The following is a 15,319-nucleotide window of genomic DNA, read 5'->3' on the forward strand; positions in this document are numbered from 1 at the left end:
ATTTCAAATATTTGATTATTTATTCATGAAAATAATGATAATAATGTAATATGTATTAGATAATGCTAATATTAATTTAATTATTACAGTACATGATTAGCGTCCAACTTCTGGAAAAAGAAATCACGTATATCCGCAAGATTATTTATCATAAAACATTGAATGAATAATCGTAAATTTCTAATATTATTAATAAATGGGTAAATTAAGGTAAATTTTAATAAACGATATTCGTAATATCATTATTTCTCTACTCTTCCAATGTATGCTTTCTGGACGATTCATATAACGAAAAAGCGTGATTCTTGTCAAACAACATTTTCTCAAACTTCGCTTTAAACAAACATACGTCTGTCAACTCACAGTTCGAAGTGTTCCTCCCACACTGGGCTCAGTGTGGATGTTTTCACGGCAGTGTTGTACCTCCTCGTGGGAGCAGATTCGAGATAAAGGGCGCAGAAAGGGTCGCTTTTACCATTAGAATCTTTCGACACAAGTTCTTTGGCTTCGATCACTTCGACGTTCAAATGCATTTCCGGTGGCTATATAAATTATAAATAAGTGACTTACAATTTTATAATTTGTTGAAATATTGACACGTGGAATTGGAATTGACGACGAAATTCTTACCTCCATGTTTTTCGTCTCGTGCAAAACTCTCTCGTGCATGTCGTTGTCGACTTTGAACGCATTTTGAAGGTAGTTCAACAGAGTTTCCAATTCACACTCTTTAGAAACGTCGTAACCGACTTGGTGTTGGATCATGAACACCAAAGCAGCATAGAGCTCCTCAATCTACAGTAATATCAAACGTTCTAAACTAAGGTCAAAGATATAGCTATTAACAGAGGAATGGGCGGGACATAATATTTTAATATCTAGATACTCGGTGCAAAAAGATAAAATGTGACTTCTTCTTCCCTTGTGGTATCATCATTGTATGTAACAATAATAAAAAATTCTTTTACTAAACATTGATAATATTCGTTTTCTCTCTATTAGTATCACTAAATGGCACAATTATAGACATTCTTTATCACTTAATACATCATTGTCCATTGCAGCTGACATATGTAATATAATAATATTTATAATATTCCACGAAACATAGCACTGATACGTGAATGAAAGTACATATTACACAATCTAATAAAATGGGACACATTTCTATCGAATCTTTTGTAAAAAATAAATTAAAGAGTTACACAAGTATTTACTTAGTTCTGTAAATAGAAGGGCAATTACTTCTCAAACGTATCGTAAACATCAGTAAATAACCTTCAATTGGTTTACAAATGTTGATAATTAAATAATGTAAGAACAATGTGCAATCGATTTACGTCACACATAATTGTACCATCTGCTAGTCACAAGATGCGTTGATAAGAGACAGCGAGGAGATTTTAGCTGCTAGTCGTTTGTCGAAGCATCGCTCGTGGTACGATATACTCACAGTTCAAAGTTCTTCAGCCGGAGCATTAAACGCATGCTTCAATCGAGCAAATGATTGGCAACGAACAGATACGTATTGTGTGAACAATTTTGTTTACTTTTTATTAGTGGCACCTTCAAATATTCAGATATAGTTAAGTAATGAACTGCGCATTAGTTTAAAACCACTTTATTTTCACCATTCTTCTTTTTACATGCAGAGAAAATTATTTCTCTTTTTACGTAATGAATTTAAAATCCACCTGTTTAATTTAACAAATATATTATGCAATAAAATTTACAGGAAGATTTACAAGCTTGTAAACTTTGCAAAATTTAAAGCTTCTTATTGCTTCTAAAAAGCTTTTATTCTACGTTATGATATTTATTCAGATTTACAAAATTGCGAGACTCGTACAGGTTTACAGATCTTCGTTGCAAGTTGGAAGTTTTACATACTTGAAAATTGTTTGTTGCAAATTAGCGTGGATTTCACATTTCGCTAATTGATATAAAAATATATTATATAAGATTAACGTTGACCTTTGTTGACATGAAATTATACTTATGTACCTATCTATTTGTATTACACCACTTTTATTAATATCATCTATGTGTGATATATTTTTTTAGTATATCAAGTTAGTAATTCTACTGTCAAACATTGTGAAATTTGTATGATACATTATATCATATCAACCACAAAATTTTCAATACGTATGACATACCATTATTTATTATATTTCTATCAACAAACCGAAATCTTCACCGAATAGACTCACCGTCATAGCCTGAAGCAGAGTATTGGTTCTGCGCTCGATTTCCGCTTTGGGCACGCCACGGAAAGTGTTCCTTCCCCGATTCAGCGTGGCCACCCCCAGGGGTGGATTGGTGCTCACCATTTTTTTATTTTTCAGCACTATACTATCTCATCTCGTTAAACTTCACTTCTAGATGACTTTCAAAGAACAAAACCAATATCACGTATCACGACATGCTACACTTTTATACATTCAACATCTGATGTAAACATCGATTCGTCCGAGCTTTCTGTGCACCGTCTGTTCGAAGAAAATCTTTCATTCATTGCCACGACTAACTGTCAAGGTTTCCTCTTAAACGATGTCGAAACACGATTTCGAAAGAACGAACAAACTGTCAGCCAAGAACAATATAGTTTATGCACTGACACTCGATCGAGACCTCACTTCCTCTTATTGACACTTTCATCTTTGAATTAGAATGACCACTCGCTGTACAAATGGTACAGATTTATAATCACGTACAGATTGGGATAAGGTACAGATGAATATTATAAAGAGACTACGGATATTTATGCATTTACAGGGAATTTGAAGGTGCAGACGTGTACAAAACATACAAAAATATATAAAATATTCGATATATTATGAAAGTCTTGTGACGTTACATTACGTTATAATTTATAACGAAAGTTTTTCAATATGTAAGTTCTGAAAATCTTGCAATCTTGTAAAATTCTAATGTCCAGTCGTAATGTTGGACGCAAGCTTCTTCAATTTTTAATAATAAATCTGTTATGATATTTAGTAGGCTCGAATTTAGATTCAATTTCTACAATGAAATGAAAATATGAAATTGTGTAAAAATCTGCAGTCTAATAATTATATGTAAATGCTCGAAGAATGACGAAATATTTACTATTCCATTTTGGATTGAGATGACTTTGGTAGAATAGGAGGGTCGATACGGATGCTCGAGGATCGGCAGAGTTTCGAAAGTGCTGCACACACGACGAGTATCGAACTGCTCTAAAAAGCGAGAATCGTAGCGTATGCTAGTACATTGTTGGCCGATGATGAACTTCGACGACCGCGACCTTTGTTATCGGTGCTACGTATATTTATTCGGGCGCGCTTATGCAGTATGCATAATCGAAGAGGAGTATCTAGTCCAACTTACGAGAACGTGGACGTTGTTTGAAGAAAGGCAAAGATAACATAGAAGTATAGATAATGGAATATCAATGGCTTTTTTGTGTTTAGAAGATTTTGCAAATCAGAATTTATTGAATTTATCAATACTTGCTAAATGGCTGAGATAAATAAACAGCATAACATATATCGATAAAATTAGTTACTTGAAAAACGAAATCGTGGAACATTAACGAACATTGACGAAGACTTCGAAGCATAGAATTTGCATTATCTCCTTGCCTTTGAAAGATTTTGCAAACATAGGACGAGTAAATAGTAACAGAAATAAGTATTATAAACAATGGAATAAGAAAAAATACGTACTCATTGAATTGAGATAGCTTCCTGCCTATTCTTTCGAAGTCGGTATAACAAAATTCGATTATTCGCTGGAAGTTAACTAAACAGACAGACAGATAGTTTTATTTCAATCTAGTGGTCTTAAAATAGATCTTGATTTACAAATTTTTGGAGATTAACTGCATACCTGCAGTTTGGTTTCGAAATCAAAGATTAATTTGGATATTAGTTTTAGTTACCAATGGTATATGATGAAATTTATGGAGAAACTCTGTGATGTTTCTCACGGCATTGACCTAATTCCAGTATGTAGAGCGGCTAAATTTGTCCATTTAATTAATTACTCAGCGAAATGGAGAGTTACAAATGCACCTTCCTGTTTAGAAAGTGGTTCGGAAGTGGTATGATCAGACAAAAGAATAATTAAAACTTGTGCTGAATAACGATGGTCGCCTTGAATTTAAATCTCAGTCTATACATAATTTATTGTTATTTCCATTGTTATTTGTAACTTCTAAATGTATCATTCATGAACTTTCTATCAATGTTCTATGAAATCTCGATGAATTCTTTATGAAACTGTTCATCATCAATCATAATTCATTCATTCATCAATCATAAAATCTAATCTCATTTCAATAGATGTTTCATATTTTTGAAATATTTTTATATTTAACGTAGTTAATTTATACGTATTCTTCAATAAGCCGTCTGTATAATCAAATGGAGTTACTTATAGAAGACTTCATATATTTTTAGTTTTATTTCAAGCAACTTATTCCAATAAACGGTTTCATATCTTTAGAACTGATTCATAAGCAAAAAGTGAATATCAGAATTTTTCAGCCTCTGAAATTTTTTTATTTTTTTATTTTATAAGATTTCTACTTAATCTTCCAGATACCATTTTTATAATAACCCAATCAAATTTATTTCTTATAAGGGGCTATTATAAAACTATTTATTAAATTTCAGTCCAAGAAAGTTATTCCAAGAAATCGTTCCATATGTTTAGTTCAACTAATTCATATTTAATAATTCGATATTACAAACTTCCAGATTAATTTATATTTAATCTTCGATGGATCATTGCCAGGCAATCGAATTTATTATTTATAGAAAGCTATTGATGTTATTTCGAGCATTATTAGGAATTACCTTAAAATTCACCATTTATAATACGATAAACAAAAAATTGTTTCTACCACAGAGAGTTAACAATTTTTTATCAAGAGTTTTTCGCTAAGTTTATATTTAATCTTCACCTCGTCATTCTCAGTCCGCAATCCGGTAAACGCAGAATCTACTCTGATACCACTTATATTCCACATTTTTCTGGATTTTCTATTGCGTAAGCATCACTTGTAAATCATTCGTTCTGCTCGCCTTGTAGCAGACAAATTTCTAAGGTTACTCTTTTTTTAGCGCGTTCCTCTCGATCGACCTCTTGAAAAGAACGTCGTCGACGCGACGACTTCTGATCAAAATAGTTGTTTCTCCTTTGCTACTTACAGAGAATCGTTCATCGTGACAGTTGCAAAATCTTTTTCAATCATCAAATTGAATTATCTAACTTCTTCTTCAATGTAGTAAGAAGACTTGGTAAATCGACCAAGATACTTCGTCGTTGGCTTAAACAGAGAAGAGTCTCTTTGAAACTGATTATATCTAATGAAAGGGAGGAATATAAGAGAAAGATAGAAAATCCGTTTAGACCAGCGACTCACTGAGAATCAGAAAAACTGGGCCATAGCCTTTAACATCGTCGCATACTAGTGGTTGCCAAGACCGATTGACTCTGACAATGAGATTCCATTTATTTGTACGCGTTTTGTGGTTCGCCTAACATTGGCCCTTTTGGCTTGATCGAGCCTTAGAACGGGAATAATATTTGTCTTACCGACTTAGATGCTATTGATCGATGATATTATATGCTATTTGCGGATTAAATGTCTGTATATAATATGCAGTTAAATATATGTGAATATATTTAATAACACAGGTAATATTTCCGTTTTTATCTCTACAGTAAATCAACTATACGAATACTTTTGACTCTTTTGTATCTCAAAATCCAATTAAATATATATACAGGTAAAGGACGATATTTAGAGGGTGAAGTTTCGCTCTATTTTGTTTCTACGTTTCTAATTACGTGTTCGTAAGAATACAAATTTACATAAAAATCCGCGGTTTAATTATAACGTTACGCAGTTACAAGAAAATTTCAACATACCTAGATAATATAAATTCGATTAATACGATTAAAATTTTCTTGGGGCCGTAGAACGAATCCAAAAGGTCATCGACAGAAGCCAATCATTAAATAAAAAGGAAGAGCAATTTCCTTTCCCATTCAAATTACAATTCAATCTGAAACGGAACAAAGATACACGACATTTGCTCGCGGTCTCACATTTCTTTCGCCCATTTCTCTACGCCGTACACGGCGGCAATTTAAATACCGAAGATCTGGCGTACTCATTGGTCATTCGGTTAACTGGCTGACCAATGGAAAACGCGAAAACAAGACAATGAATCTGCACAAAGGGAAACTATGCCGTATCCTGTTTGAAGCGACCCACGGGACAAGTGCAACCACAATGCGTATTCGTGTGTTCGCACAATTGCGCCCAATGAAAATTGATATACCACGGCAATTAGCTCATTGACCGGAGGAGGCACGCGTAGATAGCCTACGACGCCGACGTCGACGTTCCCGTCCTTCGTGGCCAGGCCCGATTTTCACGATGCATTATGCAAGTTCGTCTAAATTCGACCGCCCACGTACCAGCCGGATTTATTTTGCTACGGGAACAGGAATTAATTTCGGAGACGGATGCCTCTAGGACGTTTCGCTGAGCCATGAATGATTTTTATTGCTATCTAATGTTGGCGAAATGTTACGAATTATCGTTAATTACAAAGATTTTTCAGGGAAATGTTAACAATTTTGAGCGCAGAAATGAATAAGAATTTGCGTAAAGCGTTTTGGTAAATCGAATGGCGCTCGTTTCGCCAAATCGCGAATGATTTTTGTTGCTAACGTTGGTGGAATGTTATCGTTAATTCCAACGATTTTTTAGAGAAATTTTAACAATTTTTAAAGCAGAAACGAATGAGAATTCATGTAAAGCGTTCTGGTAAATCGAATCGCGCTCGTTTCGCCGAACTATGAGTAATTATTGTTGCCCAATGCCGGTGGAAAGTTTAAGACTTAAGTTTAATCTTTAATTGCAAAGGTTTCCAGAGAAGCTTGGGAAATTTTGAAAACGGTAGAAAATAAGAATTCGTGTAAGTTTTGGCAAACTGAATCGACTTCGTGTTGCATCGAGTCGGGTTTATTTTTTGATGCTATTGCATGTTTCGAAAATATACACTGTCTGTGGAAAGCTTGACCTCAGCATGAATTTTAAAGAAGGGTATGCAAAACATTCAGCAACAACCTTTTAAAACAGTTGTCGATTGACAACGAATTCCAAATTTCGTATTAAAGGTTCTTGATCGTCGACATCAAAGTTATTACGCGCTTGAGCAAACGGCAGAAAAGTTCACTGAGAAATTGGAAATTTTCTGACAGCGAAAAAAATGTACTTCGAACTACATGGAATTGAATTTAGTCTGAGATTCCACTGATCTTCTAATTATAACATGAAAATTCCAAGATACGTACATATATATATAAATATCTAGAATCTACCGAAAGATCTTCTAACTATAATTATTTTTCATTCAATTTTTGCAAACCATACAATTTAAACGAAACGTACTTATAATTTTCTCTACTTTAATTAATTTGAAATCGTGTTATTTGTGCTGCAATACATTTTTAGACATTTTAAACGCTTTATGTCAACGACGTATAAAATACGATGTTCTTCAAGGTCTATGTCTTGGAGAAATTTTTTACGAACATTTCTATACAGAATGAAGTTACTGATAGTTTGCCAATTTTTGAAGACACAGCAGAATGCGATTGATCAACCCAGTTTTCTCGCTAGGTTTGATTTATTTTTATGACTGCTCCCTGACTTTCGATGAGCGGGCTTTTGCGCCTTAATTGCCAACAAATAAGACTCTGTCGAATAACCAATTGCCACACAATACCAACTTATCCTCTTGAGCTGAAACCATGATCACCACATCTCGACCCTCAACAAGTCCCATCAACCTTACATACCTTCGATCCCAATGCTTCCTGTTACCTGACAAATTTCTACCACCGCGCGTTTCACACCGATCGAACGATAATTTCAATAATTCTTATTTAAATGTTTATTTATTTGTATTTATTTAAAATTTCAATCAAGGTATGAAATTAATTTAGAAGCGAGAAGAGGGGCAGAATTTTGGATATTTCATTTCGGAGTACTTTTCCACACACTGAGACGTTACAAAGTCCACACCACAGTTTCTTTCATTGTTTTTTTACACACGTTTTACTCTATTGGCAGATTACGATATGTCCTTATAATGTTTGATCATTTTGTGTTACACTTTTCAAATAGAGGCATCCAGGACTTCCGTGATGGTAGCTCCAGACGGAAGTACACGGACAGGACAATCGTGGTAGCTCGTCAGCTAGAAAGGAGCCTGACGAAGGCGAGTAGCACACTGCCAGGAATAGATGGACGGACAGATCGGAGTCGTCGTCGACAACGTCGACGATTCAACTAGCGTCACACGCTGGCTACGCTACAAAACCAGAGTCGCGTTTCAAATTGAGCTTAACTGTTAATTGAGCTTAGAGGATAACACCCCACCGGTTGTACTACCGTTCCATTCTATCGATGAAATAATATTACGCAATCATTCACGTTACCTGTTCTTTCCCTTTGATCTTCCATCTCGGATGATTTTGTCGGGAATCGAACGATTAAAATGATTATACATTTAGATAACAGTTTCTTAGATAACATTTCTTAAATAACATTGGTAGAATCAGAAAATTATTTTACTGCGGTACGGGATAAAATTAGAGAAGGATAATTGTAGTAGACTGTATATAATGTTCAGCAGACTATATATAAATATTTTACGGAAAATTTTAGGAGAAAGAAATATTACGAAAAGTTAGGAAAAAGTTTAAAAATTTGTGGAAGTTGGAAGAATACGAGAAAAATGATTGCAGAAATTATCAATGCTTCTGGAGGAATTCTGATATTTTTTTCAAATTCGGCCAATCCAAATCCGTGTTAATAATTCGATGAATTGATCCTTTGAAATTGGATCGAGTTGAAGAAGAAAATTAGGGAATACGTGAAACAGTATATTATAAAGCCCTAATTAAGAAAATATGTATAGCAATGTCACTGAAAGATTCAAGTAGCGGAATCCGTGAAATAAATCTCATAGTCTGTCCTTTCATAAATTGGATAGACACGATCCTTCAGCAATTACGGACTAAATTGCGAATTAAGAGATACGTAAAAATTATTATGGCATAAAAATACTATTGAATACAGATACAAGCACAGTTCTATTTTTGCACACCATAGTAAAACTAACAAAAGGGTGGAGATGAAACATAATAAGTCGCTAGAGTCCAAAATAAAAAACAGAATAAAATGAAGTTAATTCTAATAATTGTTCGACTAAAAGTAAAAATGATATAATAAAATGTATCCTATGGAGCACTACAAGTTGAAACAACTCTACTACCTTCATAAGAACGCTATAGTACTCACATATTTCTCGTCGAGCCGAAGGGAAACTGGCCAGTCGTATATCCCCAGTCGCATTATTCTCAACACGGAAATTGAGATATAATCGAGGGTGCGCTAATATTTCAGGTAACCTGAAAGTTACCACATTTTCAGGCGTCCAAAATGTTGCTCGTGCCAGGACACGTAACTTGTTCGGACATTCGATTCGAACTGGGGCCTTTGTGGGATCAATATCGTCTTGTTACCACCCTACGATGCAATATGCCGGCGGCATGATTCAGTCATCAATATCCAATATCGAGATAAATAAAGAATACAATGATATTCGAACGTAGTTATAGAATATTTGATTAGAATACTCTAAACATTGTAACAATAGGACGAAAATTGAAAAAAAAATTGAAAAAACAGAAATTCGGTTCTTTGAAAGATTCGATTTTTTTAGAGGGAAATTTGCAAAAATTTTATCACACAAAGGCAACAAAACTAATTTAAGCAAAACGTTACCTATCGAGAATAATCTGATTGAAATCCATGTTAAGAATTAAGCTTTTTAAATTAAGTAATCCATTTCTATTTCTCAGATCTATTATTTATTAGTCTAAAGCTCTATTTGTCAAGTAACCTTGGATTGGGATTCGCGTAGAGTTCAATTTTTTATTCAACATAATATTTTAAGTTAAACGAAAAAAAAATTTTAGCAGAACAGGTTACTTGCCGAACCATGTAATTAAAATCTGTTTTAGGGATTAATTGCTTATCGGTAGATTAAATCGAAAATTAAATCCAAGATTGGTACCATCAGGTTACAATGCTCTTCACTATGTATACATTATATTTGATCATTATTTCAAGATACTTTCCCACGACTTTTCTCCATCTGTTTCCCATAACTTCCCACAGAGCATTCTATAAGCCAAGCAAATAACGATAAACAGACCACTCGTATTCGTATTGGCGTAGATAAGTCTATCAGAGTATTTTAAGCGGTTCGATGAGGCGTCGAGCGTTCCATTCGCGGAAGTCATTGATATTTTGAGTTATCCGGTGGCTCTCGAAATTTCAGCAAGCCAGGAAAAGAAACACTCGAACTTCGAGATGTGGCGGACATTTAACATCCGCCATTTAAATCAACAGACGGACAAACGAAAAAATGAAAGATTTTATGGCCGATTCGCAAGTAGAAAGAGTACACTGTGGTTACGTATGTTTTCAAAGTCGGAGATCTCGAAGCAAATGAAATTCTGAAAATTAGAAAACTCGATAAAATTTCTTGGAGGAACTAGAAGAAACATTAAGCGATTTTGTGTTTGATTAAATAATCGAATCTTGAGTGAAGAGAGGAACAACGTTTCTTTGGGTTGCACACGATTCTTCAGGAAACTTCGATAGAAACGCGCGTCAATTGTCTTAAAATGTATATTTTGTAGCATCTTTGAAATACAACGATCTTAAATCTTATCATTCAAAATAAAATAATAATAGAGAATTGTCGATAATTTTAAATACGGCGAAATGCAATAGAAATTTTTCAAAAAGTTCGGCAGGAATAATTAGAATCTTTTAACAAAATTGTCATATATAGTGACAATTTTGTCTAAAAATTCGATAGAAATGTATCTCGTATCAATGATCATATTTAAAAAACAATTTGATAATAAATAATATCCGGTAACTTAAAATACACTGAAAAAAATAAAAGTGGTATATAACTCACGTTCCATCCCATAGATTCGGCTAAGAAATTCGTGGCATGCTCATTTTCGTCCCTGTCGCTGTCAGTCTCCAAAAGTGCATCGACAGGCTCCTCGATACTACCTTCTTCACTGAAATTGTCCTCTTCCTCTCCCGTTTCCTGAACCTCATCTTTCTTCTTTGGAAGCGGTCCTTCCTCCTGTTCCTGCGCCCGAACCTTCTCAGCCAATAATGTCCCAAGATTTTCGAAGAAACCGCCGTCGGTCTCTTGTATTCTGTACATTAGGAAACGAAGAAATTAATTGTAGAAGATAATACTAAAAATTGTATCTAAACATTTATATCAATCCTTTTTACTCTGAGAATTTTTTGTTGCATCGATCAACGATTTCAACATAATTTTATAGTAGCGTCGATTAAAGCCAGAAAAAATTTCGTATAAAGGAAATTATGAATTTTTGTAAATTTTTTTGTATTAAATAATAGCTTTCTTTTCTTTTTTCAATTTTTATGGCTGAAAAAGAAATCGGATGAAAGTTTTACTGTATCAATTTAGTGGCGCTAGTGAAGTATAAAGGATCAATGTTCCATTGAAGCAAATGCTATGTTTGCGTTGATCGTTTAAAATATTGCGTGATAATTTAAAGGAAAACGTTGCGGTTAATAGGTGGAATATTAAGAATAAGTTGCAAGAAGCTAGTGGTGAATGATGAAAGCAAATGCCTTATTTAATGCCACGTTGATCGTGATGCGAAGCAATTCCTGTTTTCTTCGTCTCCGACCGATTTCGCTAAGTGTGCTAAAAAACGAGCTATTTGAAACCACCGACTGCATAATAGCTCATTTTCACGGCCAATGTGAACGTTTACATTCTTTATTCTTTTTCGTAAAAAATTATTTTACTATTCTTTGGCAATTTATGAAGAATTCGTGTTTTCGTAAATATTATAACTTATATCTAACAGAAAAATTGCACCGTTTATAGAATAACCTAATACCTCGTGAAAATCATATTATAGGACTTATTGATATTTAATGTGTTTCATACCTACGTAAATAAGCATTATCAGAAAATCAATAATCGTATAACTCAAAAAAGATAAATATGTATACTATCAGTCATAGTCATGCGATTATGACTTATAGATAAGTCACAAGTTTCATAGAAAAACAATGAAACCTTGTAGCGTTCAAACATATTTTGGAAAGCAACTACGCTGAATTCTACTATATAAATCAAGTAGAGTCCATTTAGTAGACTATACTTCAGAGCTGGACATAAAAAGTGACTACGACTTCAAATAAATAATTATATCCTAACTTCTTAAATTTTATGGAATATTAATGATTCGATATTTGGCCAATGGTGTACGTATATGTTTCAGAATTTTTCTAAGAAAAAGAATGTAAGTAAATTTTTGTAAAATTTCGCAATTGAAAAGAGAATGTATACAGCTCTGTCGCATAGTACACTCCCGTTACTTAAGCAACGAACAACACAATTCACCTTTTATGAATGAAGTTGAACGCAGCGAATTTCCAATAGAATCTGCCTACGGTGACCGGTTTCGTTTCCGGTTTTTGCGACATTCGAGCCGCGGCGATCGCGTAGTAAGGATGCGTCTCGTCCAGCTTTTGGAAGTGCGCCATTTTTCGACTCTCTCTCCTTCGGAAGAAAAACACAAATTCTCCATTTCACACGTGCTTCACGAAATAACACTGACGATTCACGAAACGCTCTAATTGTTTTTGGCTGACTGGTTGACAATTTTTATATGTTTGATAGTTATGAACAATTCCCATTTGAAATAATCGAAAAATCGATTCAACACAGGCATACTAATTATTTTACGAGAGTCTGTATTTGATTTAGTTAGAATTCAATCGATATGTGAAATAAACTGTTTCTTAGGAAATAATTTTACTTTTATGAAATAATTTATCCAAATGTTTATGCTTCCGTGTATCATTTCTCAATGGTTTCTGTGCCGTTAAGTAATTATCGAAGAGTCATAATTGGAAGACAGATAAATTCGTATCGTGGTCGTGCATACGGAAAGTAGATTCAGATAGTTCGATCAGACTGTGCGTCCAACGATATTTGATAATGTATTATACTTACATTCTTATTTCCTTTTTTGCAAATGAATATTTATATTTCCTGCTCCACAAATTTTTGTATTCTATAATATTAAATCTCACTTTGTTAAACAGTTAATTTCACAATTCAAATTTATATTCGAAATTATTTAATTTTTAATCATAAAATTATATTCGAAATTCTTTAATTATTAACCATAAAATTGAAATTCAGAATTATTTCATTTTAAATTATAGAATTTTATTGAAAATTATGTAATTGTGATAATCGTTAAACGTAATTTCCAGAAAAATATCCTAAAATCCTTCACCGAAGGATAAACATAAATGTTTTAATAATACTGTGATTTTATAGTAATATTTGTTAAAGCTCACTGCACGTAATATTTGATTGATCTGCGCGGTTAATTTATCATAATGTATGATAAATGCTCACTTCACTGTTAGATCTGCTATTAGTAGAACGGTATACTTGCAGGAGAATGAGACGTGGATGTAAAATGTGTCAGTCGGAGCATGTCTGACAACAAACTGCCGGAGGACTTCAGGCGAACCAGAGAAGAAGGAAGTAGATATCGTGCAATATCAACATCAATGGTACATCAAACTTTCCCATAATTCAAGCGCGTCAGCTATCATTATTGCATCTCTTGTTACGTATATTTTATAGCTCAAGAACTGTATCGTAGTATATCGTAGTATAATTGGCAGGGAATAAAAAATAATGTTTAATTTATCACATCTTCTAACGATTTTAAGAACTTTTATATTATTAAAACATTAATAATATTATTCTACTAAAATTATAGTGTAACTGATCTACAATTTGTAGTTAAGTTGTAGAATTTCGTAAATATAATTAATTACTAGCGAATAGAGAATAAAGTTTGGTCTAGTATATCTGCTAACAATTTTTTGGTACTTTACTATTGCGAGAAAATTATTAAAATTATTATACTAAAATTGCTGTCCAATGAAATTGAATGAAACAAGAAAATTAGATGCCTTTATACTTTTGAAATGTGCTGTTTATGAAAATAATTGGTAATAATTTGACTAACCAACTATTTCTCGTTCATCGAGAAAACGAAGCAATGCAAGTTTCAATCATTTTAATTACTGTCACCGCTTTGCTCGTTATTTCGATACGATACAACGATTCCTAACAATGAAACTACTTTCACGATATATTGTAACAACATACATGGTAATTTCTCGATTGTTTAGCTGGAATACGATCAGCTCTTCTCGAGAATAATTAATAAAATCAGAACTTCCCCGCTTATTACCTTCCCTGTACCAATTCACAGACTCTACTTGCGCAATAAATACTCTACTGGAAATATCGGTACATGCATGATTCACGTTTACTTCTGGATCAATAAAAAAGATAATAAATACATGTGTATCGTAGAAGCTGTAGATTTTCCGGGACTTTGTTTGCAATTTCAAGGTGCTCTTTTGTTCCAATTCCCAGTCATTGCATTTAATTGCAAACTATTCTGGATTTTCTATAAATTTCTGTTTTGTCACTGAATAAGCCTTGTTAGAAGATAACGAAATTAAGAACAGTTATTCATCTTAAAATATGATAATATGTCAGAAAATTTAGCAATTTAAAGATCATTAAAATTAAGGAAACTCTTTTAACTTGAAAGATATGAAAATTAAGGAAATTTTCACATTCCTTTACATGTCAATAATATTTTTAATGTAATGTAATATCAAAATACTAATGGCACAAAATGATAAAATATTTGTGTTGTAAAATGAGCGAAATCACGCACGCACACATTTCCCCTTCTTTCAAGCTTTCGCGTAGCAGAGAAAGGAAAACCACATGCTCTTACGGTATTTCTAACATCTTTATTTTACGGTACATCTTGCTTCCAACTAGCCTCTTTTATTTTTAACTTGACCGAAGAGACATGATTCACCGAACTACATTCTTCGTCTTGGTACACTATCGCGGATCGGCTCTCCAAACACGTTTCTACTTTTTGCTTTTGTTTTTACGCTTTGTAATCGCTTGATTGGCGCGAGTATATCGGGTACCGATTACCATTTATAACTTGCAAATTTTTTGTTCTTTAAATGACCACATAGAAAACGATGATAGCACAACTTGTTCGACCTACGATAATTATCGTGTGCTAAAATATGCATTGAGTT

The 15,319-nt window shown here is 33.4% G+C and overlaps 1 protein-coding gene across 6 annotated transcripts in view; it reads right to left on the reverse strand.

Moving 5' to 3' along the window:
• Nucleotides 1-15,319, reverse strand: part of stac (C2 and C2B_Munc13-like domain-containing protein staccato) — a 36,864-nt gene that overhangs the window by 8,689 nt on the left and 12,856 nt on the right. For 4 of the 6 annotated variants that reach the window (XM_069129117.1, XM_069129118.1, XM_069129120.1 and 1 more), the window contains 4 exons: nucleotides 12,555-12,713; nucleotides 11,070-11,322; nucleotides 631-795; nucleotides 364-542 (listed from right to left, as the gene is read on the reverse strand). In XM_069129117.1, coding sequence (XP_068985218.1) covers nucleotides 364-542; nucleotides 631-795; nucleotides 11,070-11,322; nucleotides 12,555-12,713 — 756 coding nt within the window. Of the gene's footprint in view, nucleotides 1-363; nucleotides 543-630; nucleotides 796-11,069; nucleotides 11,323-12,554; nucleotides 12,714-15,319 lie in introns of those variants that run through there. The other 2 variants (XM_069129119.1, XM_069129122.1) reach the window with 1 other exon arrangement.

This window comes from Bombus flavifrons, chromosome 15 (assembly GCF_040668555.2).
Source record: "Bombus flavifrons isolate JBK064 chromosome 15, iyBomFlav1_principal, whole genome shotgun sequence".
NCBI classification, from domain to species: Eukaryota; Metazoa; Arthropoda; class Insecta; order Hymenoptera; family Apidae; genus Bombus; species Bombus flavifrons.